At 43.1% G+C, this 18839-nt stretch overlaps 3 protein-coding genes across 4 annotated transcripts in view; 2 read left to right on the forward strand and 1 right to left on the reverse strand.

Annotated features, from left to right (window-relative positions):
- Window positions 1-103: 103 nt before the first annotated feature.
- On the forward strand, window positions 104-3012 carry LOC108024536 (dnaJ homolog subfamily C member 3). Its single transcript, XM_017094504.3, has 3 exons — window positions 104-599; window positions 669-782; window positions 1406-3012. The coding sequence occupies exons 1-3, from the start codon at window positions 503-505 to the stop codon at window positions 2692-2694; spliced, it is 1500 nt and encodes a 499-aa protein (XP_016949993.1). The 5' UTR covers window positions 104-502; the 3' UTR covers window positions 2695-3012.
- LOC108024537 (LEM domain-containing protein Bocksbeutel) lies at window positions 2895-4432 on the reverse strand. The gene has a single exon (XM_017094505.3). The coding sequence runs from the start codon at window positions 4354-4356 to the stop codon at window positions 3154-3156; it is 1203 nt and encodes a 400-aa protein (XP_016949994.1). The 5' UTR covers window positions 4357-4432; the 3' UTR covers window positions 2895-3153.
- A 456-nt stretch (window positions 4433-4888) lies between these two features.
- LOC108024534 (uncharacterized) overlaps window positions 4889-18839 on the forward strand; it is a 35374-nt gene continuing 21423 nt past the window's right edge. For both annotated transcript variants that reach the window (XM_017094500.3, XM_017094501.3), the window contains exon 1: window positions 4889-5721. The gene's annotated coding sequence lies outside the window, so the exon portion shown is untranslated. The remainder of the gene's footprint in view (window positions 5722-18839) is intronic.

Consider the following 18839-nt stretch of genomic DNA (forward strand, 5'->3'; position numbering starts at 1 on the left):
TGGAAAATAGCTACACGTTTCCGGTGACAGCGACCGCGACTTGCGATAGCTGTGACTCGTGACTGCGCCCGATATCCGTGACAGGTTTCACCTGCGGTCCGCAGCTGCCCATCTCTAGGAACACGTCAGTTTTTAGTTTATAATATTTATAAGCGAAAAGTTCAGTGCCCAGCGGTCGCGATTCCCAATCAGCAGTGGCGGCGACGTCCACAAGGACTCCTAGCACACCCCCTATCAGTTGATAAAAACCAACCGAACCAGGCTGACCAAGTCAGAAATAGGCGATTACAAAACGGCAGACGGCGCCGCAAGTTGACCAAAAACGGAGCCAAATCCATAAAAGCCAGAGACGCCGCCAGCGGAGAGGGGGCGCGGTGCAGCCGTAGAGATTAGCAGCTGCCACGCCAAGCAGGTTCGACTTGCGTGTCGCTTCAGCTTCGACTCCAAATCACGCCCACACACGGCTCTGGTGCGGCCATCCAAGTACACGTAGCCCAACAGCATGGCCTTGCCATTGAGCGACCTGCTCATGCCCGGCGGCGGCGAGAAGAAGCTGGCCGCCTGCCTGCTGCTCCTGCTCATGGAGCTCTTCATGGAGGGTAAGTTCGCACAGCTGCTGGCCCTTATCTCCGAAGACTGGCTAACTACACGTCATTGCTTTCGCACAGGCGCCGAGTCGTCGGCCAGTCCCGCGGACATTGAGAACCATCTGGAGCTGGGCAAGGAGTTCCTGGCCCGCGGTCAGCTGTCGGATGCCCTGACGCACTACCATGCGGCTGTTGGTAATTATAACTGGCCAAATCAGCCAAGAGAGACTTGGTGTACCCTTGAAAGCTCAAGTTCTGAGCTAAAACTATGCAGCTATGAAGGTCAATGCTGAATTGCCATAGCAGCTGTCTCTTATTTTGACTACATTTATTTGTTTTGCTTGGAATTATCTATCAAATTTTTTAGCTTTGGCAACATTTAACCTTTTACTCTAATATTTTCTGCATATTTAACATAATTTTTCCCAAAAAATCATGCTTTATCACTTATGTTATTATTGGTTTAGTCTTCTTAAAGCAGTTATCAAGGTCAACAAGCTAATTATGTCCAAATAAGAATCGAAATAGATGAGCAAACTTTAGTTTAGATTTTATAATGAATATAATATGTTATAATTTTATTAGTATTTTTCTTTTTTTCCATTTAAATAATGTCTTTAAGGACATGTGTGCTTAGTGATAATCTTTCTAAAAATATCAAGCAAATTTTGAAAACTAATTTAGTTTATGAAATGTACAGTGACCTCCTAACTTCTACCAGCACTTGGCTAGATTTGTACTACTTCAAGGATACTCCAAGGATATTCTCCTTTATCTAACCACTTTTACCTATAATTAACCATATAATTCCTCCACAGAGGGCGATGCCAACAACTACCTGACGCTCTTCAAGCGTGGCACCGTCTACTTGGCGCTGGGCAAGACCCGCTTTGCCATCCAGGACTTCAGCAGGGTCCTGGAGCTGAAGCCAGACTTCACCGCCGCCCGCATCCAGCGCGGCGTGGTGCACATGAAGAGCGGAGAGTACGAACAAGCCATCGTGGACTTTGAGCAAGTCCTTCAAGAGGAACCCAATAACGGCCTGGTGCTGGAGCACTACTCCCGCCTGGCCCCCGCCCAGGAGCAATGGTCGCTTGTGCAGCAGCTGATTCAGCACAGCGACCACCAAAACGCCATTGGCATGATCACACAGCTGCTGGAGATCTCGCCGTGGGCGGTGCCCTTCCGACAGGCTCGCTCAGATGCCTACATTGCCGTCAACGATCCACTGTCCGCCATCGCAGACCTGCGACAGGTCAACCGACTCACCCAGGACAGCACCGAGGGACACTACAACATCGCCCAGCTGCTGTACACAATTGGCCATGCCACCAATGCGCTGAAAGAGATCCGCGAGTGCCTGAAGTTCGATCCGGAGCACAAGCTGTGCTTCCCCTTCTACAAGAAACTGCGCAAGGTGGAGAAGCAGCTGGTGAACGCAGAGCAGGCGCGCGAGGAGAAACAGTTTGCCGACTGTATAGCCGCCGGAGAGGCTGTACTGCGGCACGAACCAGTGGAGACGATGATCCGGTACGAGGGTCACAAGGCGCTGTGCACTTGCTACACGAGCGACGAGCAGTTCGGCAAGGCCTTGCAGCAGTGCAAGGAGGCCCTGGATATTATGAAGGACGCCCAGACATACTGTGATCGAGCCGAGGCGCTGCTGGGCACTGAGATGTACGACGATGCCATACACTCCTACCAGGCGGCACTCGACCTGGAGGAGAACAACTCCCGCGCGAAAGAGGGCATCCAGCGGGCCAAGAAGCTGCAGAAGCAGTCGGAGCGCAGGGACTACTATAAGATATTAGGCGTTAAGCGCAGCGCCACCAAGCAGGAGATCGTGAAGGCGTACAGGAAGGCGGCGCAAAAGTGGCATCCGGACAACTTCCGGGACGAGGAGAAGAAGGTGGCCGAGAAGAAGTTCATCGACATCGCCGCCGCCAAGGAGGTGCTCACCGATCCCGAGAAGCGCCGGCAGTTCGACAACGGCGAGGATCCCCTGGATCCCGAGGCCGCTCAGCGCGGCGGTGGCTTCCATGGCGAACATCCGTTCGGCCACTTCCAGCACGGGTCGCCGTTCCAGTTCAAGTTCCACTTCAATTAGTCAGCCATCGCTGCCAGCAGCCATTTGCTTTGTGATGTCCTAGCCGCGATCCGCCCCCCGATATCCTTCGACGATTTTACACTGTTTGTTTTGTTCATTTAAATGGCGTGTAAATAGTAGCATAAAGCATAGAAATCCCCACTGGTCCGTTGTCAGAGAGTACCACACACACAAATCGCAACAGCAAACACACTGAGCACTTACATTTAATTAGTTTATTTAATACAATAATTATAATGTAGTACATTTTTCTAATTATGTATAAAAAGAAATCATATGCGAAAACAAGCAATTAAAGACTTGGCAATTTGAACTGAATATACGTGAACTTCTGAACGTGTCTGGGTATTTTTAAGTAGTCTTAATGTGCGAAGTCTTGAAGTCCGGGTTCAAAATGCATGTAGTAACCGAAACCAAATTGTTGAAGGCCATCGCAGTAACACGTAACATTAGGGCCTCCTAGGAGTTGGGCGTCATGACCACATAGATCATGGTGGCCACCATCACGGTCACTACGAGTATGAAGTAGAACTTGAGATTATATTTCTGGTCCAGCGATACCATCAGGGCACGGAACTGCGCCATGGGCGACACCTGATCCTGCTGTCTCACCAGAGGTTTCCTGACCTGAGGCCTGGCCAGTGGTGACGAGCGTCTGGCTGCGAAATGGCTGCTCCTGATCGGGGCCTCCTCCGCCTCGGACTCGCTCTCCGTTTCCATGGGCTCGCCTGCATTGTCTGGCTGATCGTAGAACTGGTTAAGTTGCGGATAAAGACTGTTCACCGCTGTGGTGGGCTGCAGCAGGCGACCACGTGCCAAGTTGTGTCCACTGGCCGCCACGCTCGTTCGCTGGCGCACAGGAGCTGGCGCTGGACCACTAAAAGGCCTGGCGGAGCCGCTGAAAGTGTTCCTCGGCGAAACCGGCGAAAGGGATGGGTTGAATCCCGGTGCCTCCTGGTAGCTGGTGGAGTTCAGATTGGATTGGGTCAGCATGGGTCGCGAGAAACCCAGATCTGTGCGTCTGTAGGTCGAGGGTTCGATGCGAGGCTCATATGTGGGCAGTGTGTGCAAAGGAGCGGCTGGCACTTTTGGTCTCTCGTAGGTGTAGCTGCTGGGTATGTCCTCCTGCTCGTACAGCGGCTGGTCCACCTCGCGGGTGTACGAAGTGGTCAGCACTCCGGATTTGGTCAGCGACACGGAGCGCCTGTTCTTTTGGTCCTGGTGGTACCTGCTTCCGGGGGAATCCACCACGTAGAAGTCATCGTCCTCCGACTGGGAGCCCACATCCGAGACGGTGGTCGTGGTCTGCACCGATCTCCCAGAGGTCGAGGTGTTGTCCAGCCCGTAGGCGATGGTGCGACGACTCTGCTCACTGATCTTGCTGCCGTCGCTGCGGGCCGCACTTCTTCCGGCCCAACGACGCACTGGCTCCGACGTGGGCGTCGACACCTCGCTGCCGTGCACGGTTTCACGTCTGGGCGTGGGCTTCTTACTCGAGGATTTGCTGTTGTTCAGCGGAGTCCCGGTGATTGCTGCCTTCAGCCGGCGAATGATCACGCTGCGAGTGCTGTCCGTCACGGGGACACCGGGAAGGCCGAGCTGCAGGCACTTGGCCAGCAGCTCCTTGTTGCTCAACGAGTCCAGGTAAGCGGTGTCCGACATTTTTTGCAGTGCGATGTGGTGAAACTCAAAACAAAAATAACTATGTCGTCACTGATTGTTTTTGTTGCTGTTGGCGGTGGCTCATAGGCGATAGACAGTTAAGCTAGTGTCTATCGAAAGTACTATCGATACTTTTAGTCAGTGTTGTAAAATGATAGCTTTGGGAGAATAGCCACGAAATTGCTTCAATATTATGAAACTGTCAATATAAAAAAAGTATGTTTTATATAAGCATCTCCTTATGAATTTAAAATGAAATATGATAATATGAAAAAGATTTTAAAACGGTGCCATAAAGCATATTTTAAAATGATTAAAACAAATTAGTTTCTGTTGAAGGAAACATTAAGAAATTTTTATAACTATGTAGTGCACTTGCTCAAGAATTTGAATTTTTATTTTTCATTTCATTCGATTTGATTGGAATACCGCCAACAAAAGACTGATCAGTGTTGTTAAATCTCCGAGTAAGTGTTCTCCCGCCAGAGCTGCCAGATCAGTGCTATGGCATTTTCCATGGTATATTTCACCTGCCCGCCGACGGTCACACAGTTAGTTTTATGAAAATCGAACGCGCAACAGGTGTTCAATCGCAAACAACACGCTCGAATTAAACGAATCGCCGCGCGGAAAGCGCTCGCCAAGCCAAAGAAAACCCAAGTCGCTGCGTGAAAAACTGGGGAGATACCCAGATACGCACACAAACTAACAGAGTAAACACTGGATTTTGGGGAAGCGGCCGAACATCGTTAACACCTGTTCGCCAACACATTCCTGCGTTCCTTTTGCGTTCTGCGCCTGCGCGTGTGTTTCTTATTTTGTTCTTCCGCCTTCTTTACCTCTCTCGCGGGTGTTTTAAAGTTTTCGTTTCTCTGTCGAATTAACAAACAATTTGCTGGCTGCAATTGCAGCATATTTTCATCCCAAACTCAAGCCGTGAGCAAGGGAAACAACAACAACAGCAGCAGCAGCATAAACATAAACCAAAAAACCGGTTAAAGCGGACGAGAGTGAGAAAGAAAGGCGCCCCAAAGAGCAAGCGGGACAAACACATATAAAACGTATAAAAAATCTATCGACAAAAAAAAAAGAAAAGAAAAAACCTAAATAAAAGATCCGCGGATTTTTGGGATTTGTTTTGAAACGCAAACAGAAAGGAATAAGTGTGTTTGTTCTTTGTTTACCCGTGTTGACAGCGCGTTTTCCCTGTAAAGGCCTTATCGGCCGATCGAATCGAAAGTGAACGACTAATTGCCTTGGTATTTCGATATTTGTATTGCCGAAACTCTGCGCGTGGCCCTTTTTTCTTATCGCCAGTGCACTTTGCCAGAAACCACTACCTGTTGCCGCAACGATCATTACCAGGTGAGCCATAAAACCAACCCCTTTTAGCCCTATTTGGGCCTTTTACAGCTCGAACTTTCCCAATATGAATGTTCTGTGAGTAGAGTTTGTTATGCATCAGTGCTTGGTTTCAAAATACCAAAGGAATCCCATAAATTCCAAGGGTTAACTTAATATATGGGAGTTATACAATCTATGTAACAGTCCCTACCACGAGTAAACAACATTTAAATTAACCAAATTTTGGGACTACTATATAAAAACTTATTTAGGATTAAACTATCCAAAAGGTTTTGCTTTTAAATAGAATATTTTTTATTTACTTTGTTTATCAGCGAAATTATACAAATACAAAAATGTTTCGAATGTGAAATATAAATGATCACATTTATCCAATTTCAAAGTCATGTTTGTTGTGCCACTTTAAAAGTTATATAGCTAACAATTTTAAAATGGATTTAAAATTTTTTCAAAATTTTTTAAAGAGTTCAATTCTTTGGAAAAAACAAATATTGTCTGGCAAAATGATATTCCAGTTTTCCTATCAATTTTGAAATGCATCTGGTATATCGAAGCAAGTCTTTAAAAAACGTATTGATTTGACCATTTTTTACTAAGAAAAATACTCATCGTGTTAGGCAACTCCACCTGCAACATCCAAAAGACCCATTTAGCCGGTCACCGCCTATATTTGGGGCAATTTGATAGAAGAGGCACGTGAGAGGCCTTGTATCGATAAGCCAATTGATTGTTAGCCAGAGATTAGCCCCTGCCTAGGCCATTAGCCAATGCCAACCCAAATTCGGGAATTCGACCGCCGTGGTTCATTGACACAACCTTTGCCTGTTGTTTTGAACCCGCTCAACTTTCACTGCAAACGCGGCTGGGCCAAAATCGGCATTAATCAGCACGAAAACACACACGACGAGAAAAATGTTGTAAATGCCAAATTTGAAATGCAGCCGTAACTTAATAAAATCAAATTTGCGGCCTGCCTTTTGTTTTCTCGTTTTATTTAATTTCATTTTATTTATGTAATCCATGGCTAACTTGCAGGCATCATTAGGCCGCGGAGAAAAAGTCGCGTTGGAAACAAATTGAAGCACACGAGCAGATGATTATGAGATAATCAGTAAATTGCACAAGACCAAATGAAGTCATGAGAGTTGAGTGGTTCGCAGACGTCGAGTGGGCTGGGGATGGGGATTGGTATTGAGTCGGCCGAGCTCCAATTTGACACCAAATTGAATGAGATAACAGATTCGGAGATGATTTATCTGCTAAACTACACGAGTGGCGTGTGCGAATATCAAAAGATACAATTGTTTTAGCCATTACATTTCTGTAAGCCCCACTGTTGAAATTTCCCAATATCAAATGGCCAAAACCAATTCCAATCCCATATGACTCACAGCCAAATGCATTTATTCATTCGTATCTTGCATCTACTTATCGCTAGACAAGAAAAAACAAAATTCCTCAAAACGAAATGCCAAATATTCCCACCAAAAAAATATATGCAGAAAATAATCATAAAAAAGAGCTTCAAAAAACAAAACAAAACAAGCGGCAACAACAAGTTTTTTATGAACAACAAAACTATGCACATAAAAAAGTTATATAAAAAACACGTTCAGACTTCAGGCCGCGCGGTGCGAGAGGGACGGCGCCATCAAGTGGGTTAGCCGCCTGCATGTGTGCGTGCGCGTATCTGTGTGAGCCACGCTTCAATTGCAAATGCGCCCAGTAAGCGAACAAAGTATGAAAAAACGTTAAAAAAGCATTGACGCAGATACGTTGTAATTGTAAATTCTACAGGTTTCTTGCCCGCCGTTTGTTTGTCTTTGTGCTTGTGTTTGCCTCTGTTTTTGTGAGTGTGAGTGCGCCTGTGTGTGTGCGTGTGTATCTGTGTCTTAGCCGTTGTTGCCTTAATGGCAGAGAAGCAAAGGCAACAACTGCAACAACTTTAAGATCGCTCTGCAATTTTACGCCAAAGCTAAAAAGGCGAGCGATCGAGCAGAAATCGAAGCGATCAGCGCACAGAAAGAAAAGTCAGCCATCTCATAAAACCTGATCCATAACTTGCAGTCTTCAATGAATATCTTAAAATAATTCAATTTTATATTCTCATTTGAATAAAACTGAAATCAAAACGATCATTGCACATAAAAGGTATGGTAATGAGGATATATCATCTTTTAAAATCTGATTATTATTGCTGGGATGAATTCAAGGGCTTATTTCATTATAGAATTCTAGAATTTCAAACTATCTTATCAAAAGAAAAAACAAAGTCCCTTGAGATCAAGAAAAACTAGAAATTATCCCAATTTAATGACGAAAAATTATATAAATTCTATTTCTTATTTCAATTAAATTGAATATAGCTGCACATTAAAAGATAGCTATTCTCAAACTATTTTAGAATTTTAAACCATATTTTACTATGATCTATGGGGCTAAGGTATAACTCACCTCAATACAATATTATTAACTTGACGGCTTTATTTTCCGTGTATTATTGACTGAAAAGGATGAAAGGGGGGATGTTTGGTGGATGGTGGATAGTCAGTGGGGCGACAAGGAGAGACTACTCCATTCGTAGGCAAACCGGGCCAGTTGTCGATCACTGTGGGCCGCACAGCCCAACAATGGCACTGTTTAGCCACATGCAGATAGGCATGCCCACAAGGCATTTCAAGAAAAACACATGGCAAAGTGCTCACCTTGAAAGATAATAGATTTGTGTTCGGGCCAAGCAGCCAACTGAAAAATCACGACTAATTTACAAGCCATTAAGCGCAAATTACAACGAATATAATTGCTGTATCTATGGTAGATGTTTATGGGTTTAAAAGGTTTGCATCGGGTAACCCATATTATGGAGAATTTTTATACAATTTTTGTAAGAAGTATACGGATTTTGGAATCCCCACACCACTGTGCATCGTTGCAACAGGCCGAGTGGCGGCGGTGGACCCCGCAAGTCGCCCCAAAGTAGCCCCCAGTCGCCTTAACTTGGCCAACAGCTTGGCCAACTTGGCGCTCGCCCCAGCTTGTTTTCGGATCGGATCGGATTGGATCGGTTGTTGTTTTGCACTCGTATTCGTAATTGTTTCATGAAACCGAACTGGCCAACTACGACCGGCGGCGGGGGTGCTGGAGCCGAGGGGTACCCGTGGATTCCATTTGGGGGGCTACGAAAAACTAAAAACAGGTGCGCAGTGCGCAAACGCGCGCGCATTTTTGGTTTTGCTTACTGGTTTTTTCGGTGCCTTCGATTTGGGGCCAACTGTTTTTCGCTTTTAATTATGGTTTATGTGTCGCTTACGAACGCCGATCGCACAGCATGCTAAATGCCTCCGATCGCTGATCGGCATATATCCACTTATCCGCCGAGCGGTATCCATATATATACTGAGCGGTATATACAGTGCAGCCCATGTCCATAGCACAAGGTTGCCACGAGTGACACGAGCGGAGGAGACATGTCGAGCCATTGAGGTTACTGCTAATTGTGAACTGCCTTCTGGGCGGATCGCCGTGGAATTGGCTTGGGGCCGAGAGCCATTGGCCAAAGTTATTGGAGTGGAAAGCCCCGATTCGAAGGTGAAGTCTCTGGCTTTCGCCTCTCACAGAAAAATCAGGCTAGAAATTCCTGCCTGGCTAGGTGCCTTTTATCAGATAAGGGGCTTTGCCTTGCTCTATAAGTTGGTTCGGGAAATTCCTACTTCAATAACTTATTTTATGGGCAATTTTTCAACTAGTGTGAAGACTCTGTTCAAAATTGATAAGGTAAAATGTTTTCTAAGCCTCAAAATGAGTCCTTAAAATTACACTTAAGTAATTAACGTAATTAGGTTGTTTTATCAACCAAGAGGTTTAAGGTTCCATATCAGTCTAAAAATGTTTACCTAGAAAGGCTCTTTTATTTGGCAATTCGGTACTTAGATAAGGACAACCTTGCTTTGAAGTCCAGAAAACACCCTTACACAATATTACCTTCCCATATTGTCCATCTTATCGCTTGAGCCATTTTGGCTGAGGTTACTCACGCTAATTTTCGTGTAATTGATTAAAGTAGCCTGGTGAATCACCAACAAAAGCCTGTAATAAAATAATTTAAAGGCCTCACCTGGCTATCTGCCGCATGGCACTTTACAGCCCACGAGCTGCCTGAAAGGTAAACAAAGTCGGACGACATATCTTCGCACTATCTGGGGTGACCCATTTTGAGTCATCATATAGGGACGACAATTGCATCCAGCTGATTCGGATTCTGATGCCCGGGCTGAAGTCAGGGCATAGGTCACACGGTGTCTTAATAAATATTGGATTGCCACAATCTCGCAGATACACATATGTACGGATATTAACACCTGTATCTTGGGGTAAAAGAAAACCAAGCGATCGTATCTCGCGCACGCGTGTTTCTTGCGCCTTTTGTTTTGTTTACACTCGGTGGCAAGTGCAATTTGTATCTGGCGGATACATTCCACCTGCCCGGTGTGCTTTGCATAAAAATGTCCAAGTACTTAGCTGCTGCTGCAGCCTAACTGTAACTGTGATGACATTTTGTATCTACTAGATACGCAGATACGCGGATAACTCAGGCGTAAATGCAGTGCACGCACACAGATATTCAGTTGAAACCCTGTGGCCTTATTAATATTTATCAATTGGTTATTTAACTCGCTTCGATCTCTTTGTCCGCCGGCTGAGGCAACTTTTTAGCCCGCAATTTGCATAAAGCCCGATTTAAGATACATACGTTTAATTTTTTATAAGCCAACTCGTTTGGGTTGGCTGTTTGTTTTAAGTCGGTTGTTTCTCCGTTGTTTTTCTGTGCTTTGTTCAATTGCCAATTTGACCTTATTAAGTATGATTTGTAAAATACCTTGCGTGCCGACTTAATTAATTGATTTGTTAAAAGTTGAAATTCCGCCGGCCGACATCGCCGCTTCTCAGGCCATAAATATTTAATTGTATTTTCTAGGTCTCCCCCCGTTTATTGATTGGATTTTTCAGAACCGTGCCAAAGCGTTTAAGGCAATTAAGTTGTGACAAATCCAACTGACATTTACGAGCCCTCGGCCAGGGACTAGCATTAACTAAAAACCACACGAGACAGCTGAGTTTCTATCCGAAACAGCAGCCAGCAGCTGGCAGCTGTGCTAAAAACCGCGTTTTCCCAGGAAGATAAGTGCCGAATGCCTTGGCAATATGCTGCATTATGAAGCGTACGAAAGTGCCGATAGTTTCGGCGGTCTTTGATTTGGCACTTGGCGTTTTCTATCCACTAACCAAATAGCACGTGCTAGTAGCCATGTTGCCATGTCAATCTACTCACCAAAGGCTGGCCAAAACCAAGCCCCTGCATTAAATAGCTGTTAGATCTCTCGTGGCAACCAATCAAAAACAATGTTTCATCTGACGTAGCACTATCAAGGCGGATGTGCGTGTCTGGATTAAATGATAAGCCAAAAACCGCGATAAGTTTGCAGCAAATGTGCCATTAGAACCTGCAGTCTCGCAAAGTTGACACTATCGCTAAAATGTCCCAAAACGAGCAAATATCAGTCAAAATATATACACTAACCTAGTCATTTTGACAAAGACGTATTGTATTCCATTTGTTTTTCAAAGATAAAATAACAAATCGGGTATAGTCCAAAAGGAAGTGGCTTTCTAAGGTAAATAATAAAATCACGATCTGATAGGAAGGGTTTGGGATAAAATGCCACTTTTATATAAGGCTACAGATAGTAATTCCCTAAGATTGCATATAATCTTTTAGCCAAAGTTTTCGCTGCAAAGAGGAAGCGGTTGCTGGCTTTATTACGCACAATTATTCCCTGCATACCCACCATTATGGGGGAAAATGCTGGAAGAGAAAAGCCATTCCCAGCAATTTGTCATTGTTTGATTTTCTCTGCACTTGCCATAATTTTTTTTGGTTTTTTCGGTCTTACTACTTATTTTTTTGGGGTTGCCGCGCAACGAGTTCGGAACTGGAGCTGCTGGCTCCCAAACAATTTGAGCATTTGATTGCTTTATTTCACTTTACAACGCAAATTGGTGGCTTTGTGTTGTACGGCCTGTGATACTTCCTGCCTGCCACGGCTAATTATGAACAATCAGAGATCGCAGTAGACAAGGCGAGGGGTTCGGGATCTTGGGATCGGATCTCTCGGGATGTGGCCGCTGCTGCTGTTGCAGCCAGTGTGTTGCACTTAGTTGCATGATTACATTTAATGGGCAACGCCAAAACATAATCATTTCGATTAAATAATCAGCTACTGAAGCAAGCCAGAGTCAGCGGCCACTCTTCGCACATTTGCGCCAAACAACAGTCACTGCGGTGAGTTGAACGGCACTACACGGGGAGAAAATGGGGGCACTTTGGGGTTGACTAGTGTACCAAATAAATTTTCAAAGAACTACCGAATTTCAATTTTTGTTTTTTAGATTTCTATATTAAACCTTTTTTGCTGCCTTTTGATGCTCAAGTTTTTAAAAGGTTTTTGTTCTTAAAACAAATTTGTAGGAAATTTGAAATTTTTTTAGTTTATAACTCTAATTTTAAGCCCGTGTTTAATTTTTCATAGGTTTGTCGATTTAATATCAGAAAAATTAAAGATTATTAGTGATTAGCGGCTAAAATTTTGACTATTTTGCTATACTTACTTAACAAAAAGTGTGGAGCCTACAGAATAAATATCCCTCTTCTTAAACATTTAATACAAAATATTTTTTTGATTTTTAAAATGTCTGTTGTTTTAAAATCTGAGAAATAATATAGCTATGTATATAGCCTCTGGGAAGCCTCTACAACTTTTTAGAAAAAGGGAACCCACGAAAAGGCATAATTTTTCTCAGTGCACTGCAAGGAGCCTGCCTTGTTTGTAATTATGAAAGTTTTTCTCTTTCCATGTCTTCGCCTCCCGAAGCAAGCCAAACCGTTGAACGTTATGAACTCATTTGTGGCAAAGTCGGGTCTAAGCTCTGACTCAGCCTCGGACTCGGACCCATTTCATTCATAGCCGCAGGCCAGAGTCGCTGCACACACTTAAAAAGTGTAGTAGTATATCGGAAGTGTGGCTGCTGCACAAGTTGTTGCCGCGGTGAAATGTTGTTGACCACAAAAGTGGCTTGAACCTGAAAACGCCTTGCAATGCGATACGAAAATGCTATTGCCCCGCTCTGTGCAGCAGCAACATCTGCAGCACGGCAGCAGCAACATCGGCAATCTGAGACTAGTTTTACACCAATTTCCGCCGCAGCAAAGGTTAAAGACATTGCTTTGCAAAAGGGAATTGCTTCTTCTATAACTTTAATCGAGCTTTAATGTGGCAATTGCCGTTTGATGTTGCTCTAATTGAAAAAGGAAAAACGCCGGGAAGAGAGGCACATTATGGCTGGGATCAAGTGGAAAATTATGGATGGCGATTGGCGTTGAGTGAGGTGTTTGAGATTTCCGTGGAATTGCGGGCATATTTGTGGCCCCAGCCCCCAAATATAAATCTCAGCTCGTTTAAGCCTTTTTCCTCTAAACTGGCAGCGAATAAACACCAAAGGCGAACAACATTTCAGTTGTTTTCCGCCAGGTTTTGTTTGGCTTAGTTGTTATTATTATTTTTTATTATTTGTTCGAAGGAATGTTTTTTTTATTATCGGTCTTTGCGGGTGTTCTGTTTATTTTTTACTGCATGTTTTTGTGGGTTAGCAAGGCGAAGCCTTGAACATGTCTGTCATTTTTGCTGTTTTTGTGTTCTGCATAAACCAAACGAGTATTTGAGTTTAATTTATGCCTCGCAATTTGTTTGCTTTTGGCTAATGTCTGAGAATTTTCATTGCCAGCTAAAATAAATCAATTTGGCAAATACATAAATTCCTTTCGAAATTGGTTGTAATATTTTTGGGTAAACAAAATAGGGGGAAAACAATTTTTGGTTCACTTTTAAGCCATTAAGCAACTACCAAAAAAAAACTATGGGAAAGTTAACCTGCCTTTCGACTGAACTCTTGAATATGCATTTATCAATTGGCTCAAGGTCCCCGGGCTGTTTTTTTTTTTGTGGTTTTTTCTTCTCCATAAATGTTTTTGCATCTCCCCAAAAAACATAATTCGATTGCCAGACAACCTGTTTGTTCGTCTACGTTTACCTTTGAGCCAGCTCCCTGGGTGCGACATTTTGATTGATTTAGGACTGGCAAGAGACTTGGAAAACGAAGAAGCCGCCAAATGATTTTAGCCATGATTGCGCTGATTACGTGACTCTGTCAATTGATTTTTGCGCCAAAAGGAGAAATAAAAACAAAACGCTGGCTCGCAACTCTTGGCCCATATGAATGAAAAAGCGGCCCAAAGCGGCCAAAAGCATTTTCGGTTAGTTCGTGCGATGGCGGCCAAACAACAAAAAATATTCGTGGCTAATTTTTCATGAAGGTTTTTCAATTGTTGTTGCCCGCTGCCGTTTGAGGCGGCCAAAGGCCTCAATTTGTTGGTATGTGCATTGAATTTTTAATTCACCTTTTTTCTAGTAGCCATTTTGAATTTGCTTATTTTCCAGCCATTTATGTTATCAACAGAAAAATACAATAAAATAATAACAGCCCTGCTACCCTTTTCGGCATAATTACATTTAAATAAAACAATAAATAAACAGCTCTTTAGGCTCTGTCACCTTTGTTGCTAAATAAATAAATAACCTGTCCAGAACTCACAAGCTGGAACCTTTCTGCTGTTGACTAGGTCCCTCCAGACACAACGTTATTTGTTTTAAACTAGCAAAAAACTCATATAAAAGCCCTAAAGACCATAGACAAATATATTCTGCGATTAGGGTATATAAAAAATAATAATAAATAATGTCCGAATATATTAAAATGTGTTACAGCACGCCGACGAAAAAGATAGCCGATCTCTTTTGGAATTGCGCAATAACTAAAACAATTCAAGTGGCAAACTCGACGGGCATTAGCTGAAATTGCTCAAACAATTACTGGAAATGTATTTAAAGACTTGAAAGTGTAATTACCGAACAAACTATGAAGTTGCCCCTATCTAAAGCCTGATAAAGTCACTGGCCGTGCGCTGAGTTAGTCGAGAACGCAGTTGTTTGCCCAAAAGGGGCCTGCGGAGGAGTGTAGGACAAATAAAGAGCCATATAAAAATCAGTTCAAAAGGTATATAAAAATAAATAAATACAGATATGACCGCTAAAGGTTTTTATTATACCCAGAGCGAATGTATTTATTATAGACTTGGCCTGAAAACCCCTGATAAATGGAGAAGAAAGATGTTCTTAAAAATATTTTATAATTTTTGTATTATATTTGAATAATGTTTTATTATAATCCATATATCTTCTTTACTCAATCTCCGCTATCTTTGTATTATTATACCACTCCCTTTAAGGTATGCTCCTGGAACTGGTGATTTATAATAATGATCTATTATAATCCATGTATCATATAAGGTCTTTGCAATCATAACCCTGACTTTTGTGAGATTCTTTTCTCAACTCTCTCCCCGTATCTTTGTATCTTACCTATCATCCCCCTTGGAGTACGCTCCTGGCACTCGTGGGCTATATCTGATCACGCACTTAACATATGATGGCTGATAAAAATACTCGCCGTCGTGGAAGAGGGAAGAGCTATCGCTGCGGACGTGTCGTGTCCTAGCATTTAATTGGATTTCTGCCATATCCATTGTCAGTTGTCCAAGGCAATTAGAGCTCCGGCGATAGTTATCGTTTATTTTTAGCGACATTTTCGCATACGCGCGACAATTTGTGTGCTCGTGCGCAGCTCAATCACGCCTCAAACGATGTATCTTCGCTATTTTTGGCCCCTCAAGTGGACCATAAAACACAAATCTTGGCTTTTACTTGAGAGTTATAAGAGAGTACGGTTCAAGGGGCAGAAATTCGTTGAAGCGTTAACTGCGGCTAGCTGGTTGAAACAATTGATTTCAATTTTAATTAACACCCCCATAGCAGCCACGCCCCCGGCTTTGCCCCTGCCCCCAGTCTCATACGATTTTAATTGGCACTTGCTCTTTGGTGGTCGAGGTTCGCTGAATCTTAACCCCTCGAAGACGACGGAGTCAGCCAACGGCACAAATTAATGAATGAAATTACAATGGAGGATGGTCCCCAAAGAGGGGGGGATAGATTTCGGGCCAGGGGGTGGGCATGGTAATTATATTGGGTGGGGGCTAGGCTTGGCCTACGCCTCGTTTTCCCATCAAAACATGTGTTTTCTGTACCTTATTTTCGTTAGAACTATTTATTATATCTGATTTTTTTGTATTTACTTGCCTTGTCTTTCTTGAAAAACCAATAGTTTTAGCTATTTACATATTTCATGGGCTTTACATTTCCCCGAATTCTTGATTCACCTCTATAAAAATAATGTCTGATCTCTCCGAGAATCTCAAACCATTCCAAGCATTTCAGGTTTGTTGTTTCCACTTACATAGTCCCAGCATTTCATAAGATATTCATTCATTCACAAGACGCCTCCACAGTTCCTCTGCTTCTTGTTTTCGACTTCCACAACCGCCCACCCACTCTATATTGTTTTTATTCGTTTATTTTCCATTACATCTGTGGATTCTGTTTTTTTTTTGCCTCTCTCGTCATCGCCGTCACTTAAACTTGACCTTTATTTCCATTTATTGCTTATTACTGCACATTGCCTCAGTGTACCCATTGTGTTGTTAGTTGCCGCGTTGTTGATCCAGTTGTTTCTGGTTGTTGCCGCCAAAGTTCTCTAAACGGGCGCCACCCACTTGCACTTTGCATGGGTTGCGTCTGGAATGGGGACAGTGTATGGTATGGGGTTATGTGTTCTGTAACTAAGAATAATCTTGGAATATGTGGTATACAAAGGTATAATATGATGATATGTAATATAAAATGATATGATATAATAAAACATAGAAATATATATATGATATAGTATGATAATATATGATATAATATGATTATATATGATATAATATGATTATATATGATATAATATGATAATATATGATATAATAGTAATACTTTTGCTATGATCTCTCCCATATTTTATGATCTTCAACACTGGCACCCCGTTCCCCTGCTCTTGAAGTCTTTAATCCATAACATGCCACTAGGCTTCTGTTCATTTCGTTGATAAAACCCACATGGATCTGCCTTTGGAATGCAGTTGGCTACTATCTATCTGCATTTGTATCTACGTATCTGCCTCTGCAATGTGTTCTGTTTTGTTCTGGCAATTTCCCCGTAATTGTTGCGCAAACACAGGCTAACCGAAATGCAGAAAAAGTCTGCTATTACTAAGTATTAGCATAGAGGAAAATAATCTCTCTTTCTTTCTAGCTATCTGTGCGGGATGTCTGTTTCTGTGTTCAGTGTTGTTTTTCAGTTATTACTCATTAAGTATGCAGTGGCATATGAAATTGCGCATAAATCAGAGACTTGGGGCTAGGCATTCGGCTTTTCCTTTTCTCTCTGTGATATATGATCACTGGATGATATACGAGCGGGCTATTAGTTTTAGTTCTTTAATGATTCATCTGGGAGTGTTTGAGTGCTGGGAAATTGATTGTTTCGATGCTAATAAAAAATGGAATCGATGAAGTCCGACTCTTTGTTGGCGGCGGAAAAAAAGCAGAAGAACGGGCCACAGAAGAGGTGTCTCAGAACATAGACAATGGAAAACATTCCATAAAAATACCCAAATCCAGCTTAAACTTAACGTCGTCGTCGTCGTCGTCGTCTGTGTTGTTTGTTTCCTAACTAAGCGTTAAAACATTATAAATACCAGTTGTTTCTGGTGCCCAGACGGCGGAGGAGTTCTATAATCTGGGGAACCAGTTTTGGGCTACCAAAATTAACACGACGGTCGGAGGGTTTTGGATTTGGAAACAAAAAACTTGCATTCTTTGATCGGATGGAAAACCGAAAATCGAAAAGCCGAAAGAGAGCGAGCGATGCATGTGCACCAGACTGGTTTTCCCTCGCGGTCTTTCGCACCTTTGATGTTGGTTTTTAATGCTCTCGAAACAGAAAACAGAAGACAGAAGACAGAAGAAGGGGGGTTGTCCATCCAATGAGGTCTATGAGAATTTGATTTCCTATAATCGAATTCATGGAATTTTTTCCCAACTTTAGGCGCGGCCTGGCCCGGCGAATGATCAATCAAGTGCAGCATCAGTGGAGGCAGATGAATACCTAATGAGTACGGGTAGGACTCACGGGCGAGCTGACAAACACACCCATGAATACCTTCCTCTGTGGGTATGTGGGTATGCACGTATACCCACAGTCGTAGGCCAAACTGGTTTAATTGATTCAAATGAAGACGACGATGATGTTGAATGACGTTTGTCCGGCTTAGGCTTTGCCTTTGGCTTTTGTTGCCGTTTCTACCGATTTCAGTAATATGTAAATCGAACTCCCCCCGGTAGCATTCCCCCCTCCGGTTCCCCGGATCTCTCTGACAAAACGTCAAAATAGAAAACTTGCAAATCACATGCAACAATTGATGTCGATTGTTTGCCGCTGGCGTGTCATGCAACGTTTTGTGCTCGCCCTTTTGTGGCTGCACTCGTGTGCTGTGTTTGTGTTTATAATTGTCTCAGATGCAACCAGATCCCCCGGCCCCATCTCAATCCCCTGCCTTTGTGCTCGCCCGCCCGCCGATCACTTGTCAGTCAGGGGCGTTCGGTGCCCCCTCACATTGAACCCACAATAACCTTTGCTGCACTCGCACACCTGACTGGGAGGTGGATTAATCTTTGGGGTAAATGCGATTAGGGATTAAAGATGGGTTTTTGATAGGGATACAAATCTGTAAGGTAGTATGGAAGAGTTTTTCTGTTCTTTGTAAGGTGTGCTTATAGTATAATATATAGTATAGTATGGTAGAACATAGATTAAAAATCTATAAAGTGATACAGTACTTCTGTTTTTTCCAAGTCATAGTTAGATTAACCCTAGATATTTTAAGATAGATCTTTATACAATCTTATAGTTAACATGTAATCATCAAACTACCTCTAGTTAGAGAATAGATTAACCTGGCTCTATTATAAAGAATACAATTTAATTATGACGTTGCAAATTACACTGTTAATT

Source organism: Drosophila biarmipes, chromosome 3R, assembly GCF_025231255.1.
Source record: "Drosophila biarmipes strain raj3 chromosome 3R, RU_DBia_V1.1, whole genome shotgun sequence".
Taxonomy (NCBI): domain Eukaryota; kingdom Metazoa; phylum Arthropoda; class Insecta; order Diptera; family Drosophilidae; genus Drosophila; species Drosophila biarmipes.

Excerpts from the sequence above, each read along its gene's own strand:
- LOC108024536 (XM_017094504.3), top strand. The coding sequence starts at position 503 with ATGGCCTTGCCATTGAGCGACCTGCTCATGCCCGGCGGCGGCGAGAAG. Across the intron at positions 600-668 it reads CATGGAGCTCTTCATGGAGG|GCGCCGAGTCGTCGGCCAGT; the intron begins GTAAGTTCGCAC and ends GCTTTCGCACAG. Across the intron at positions 783-1,405 it reads GCACTACCATGCGGCTGTTG|AGGGCGATGCCAACAACTAC; the intron begins GTAATTATAACT and ends ATTCCTCCACAG.
- LOC108024537 (XM_017094505.3), bottom strand. The coding sequence starts at position 4,356 with ATGTCGGACACCGCTTACCTGGACTCGTTGAGCAACAAGGAGCTGCTG.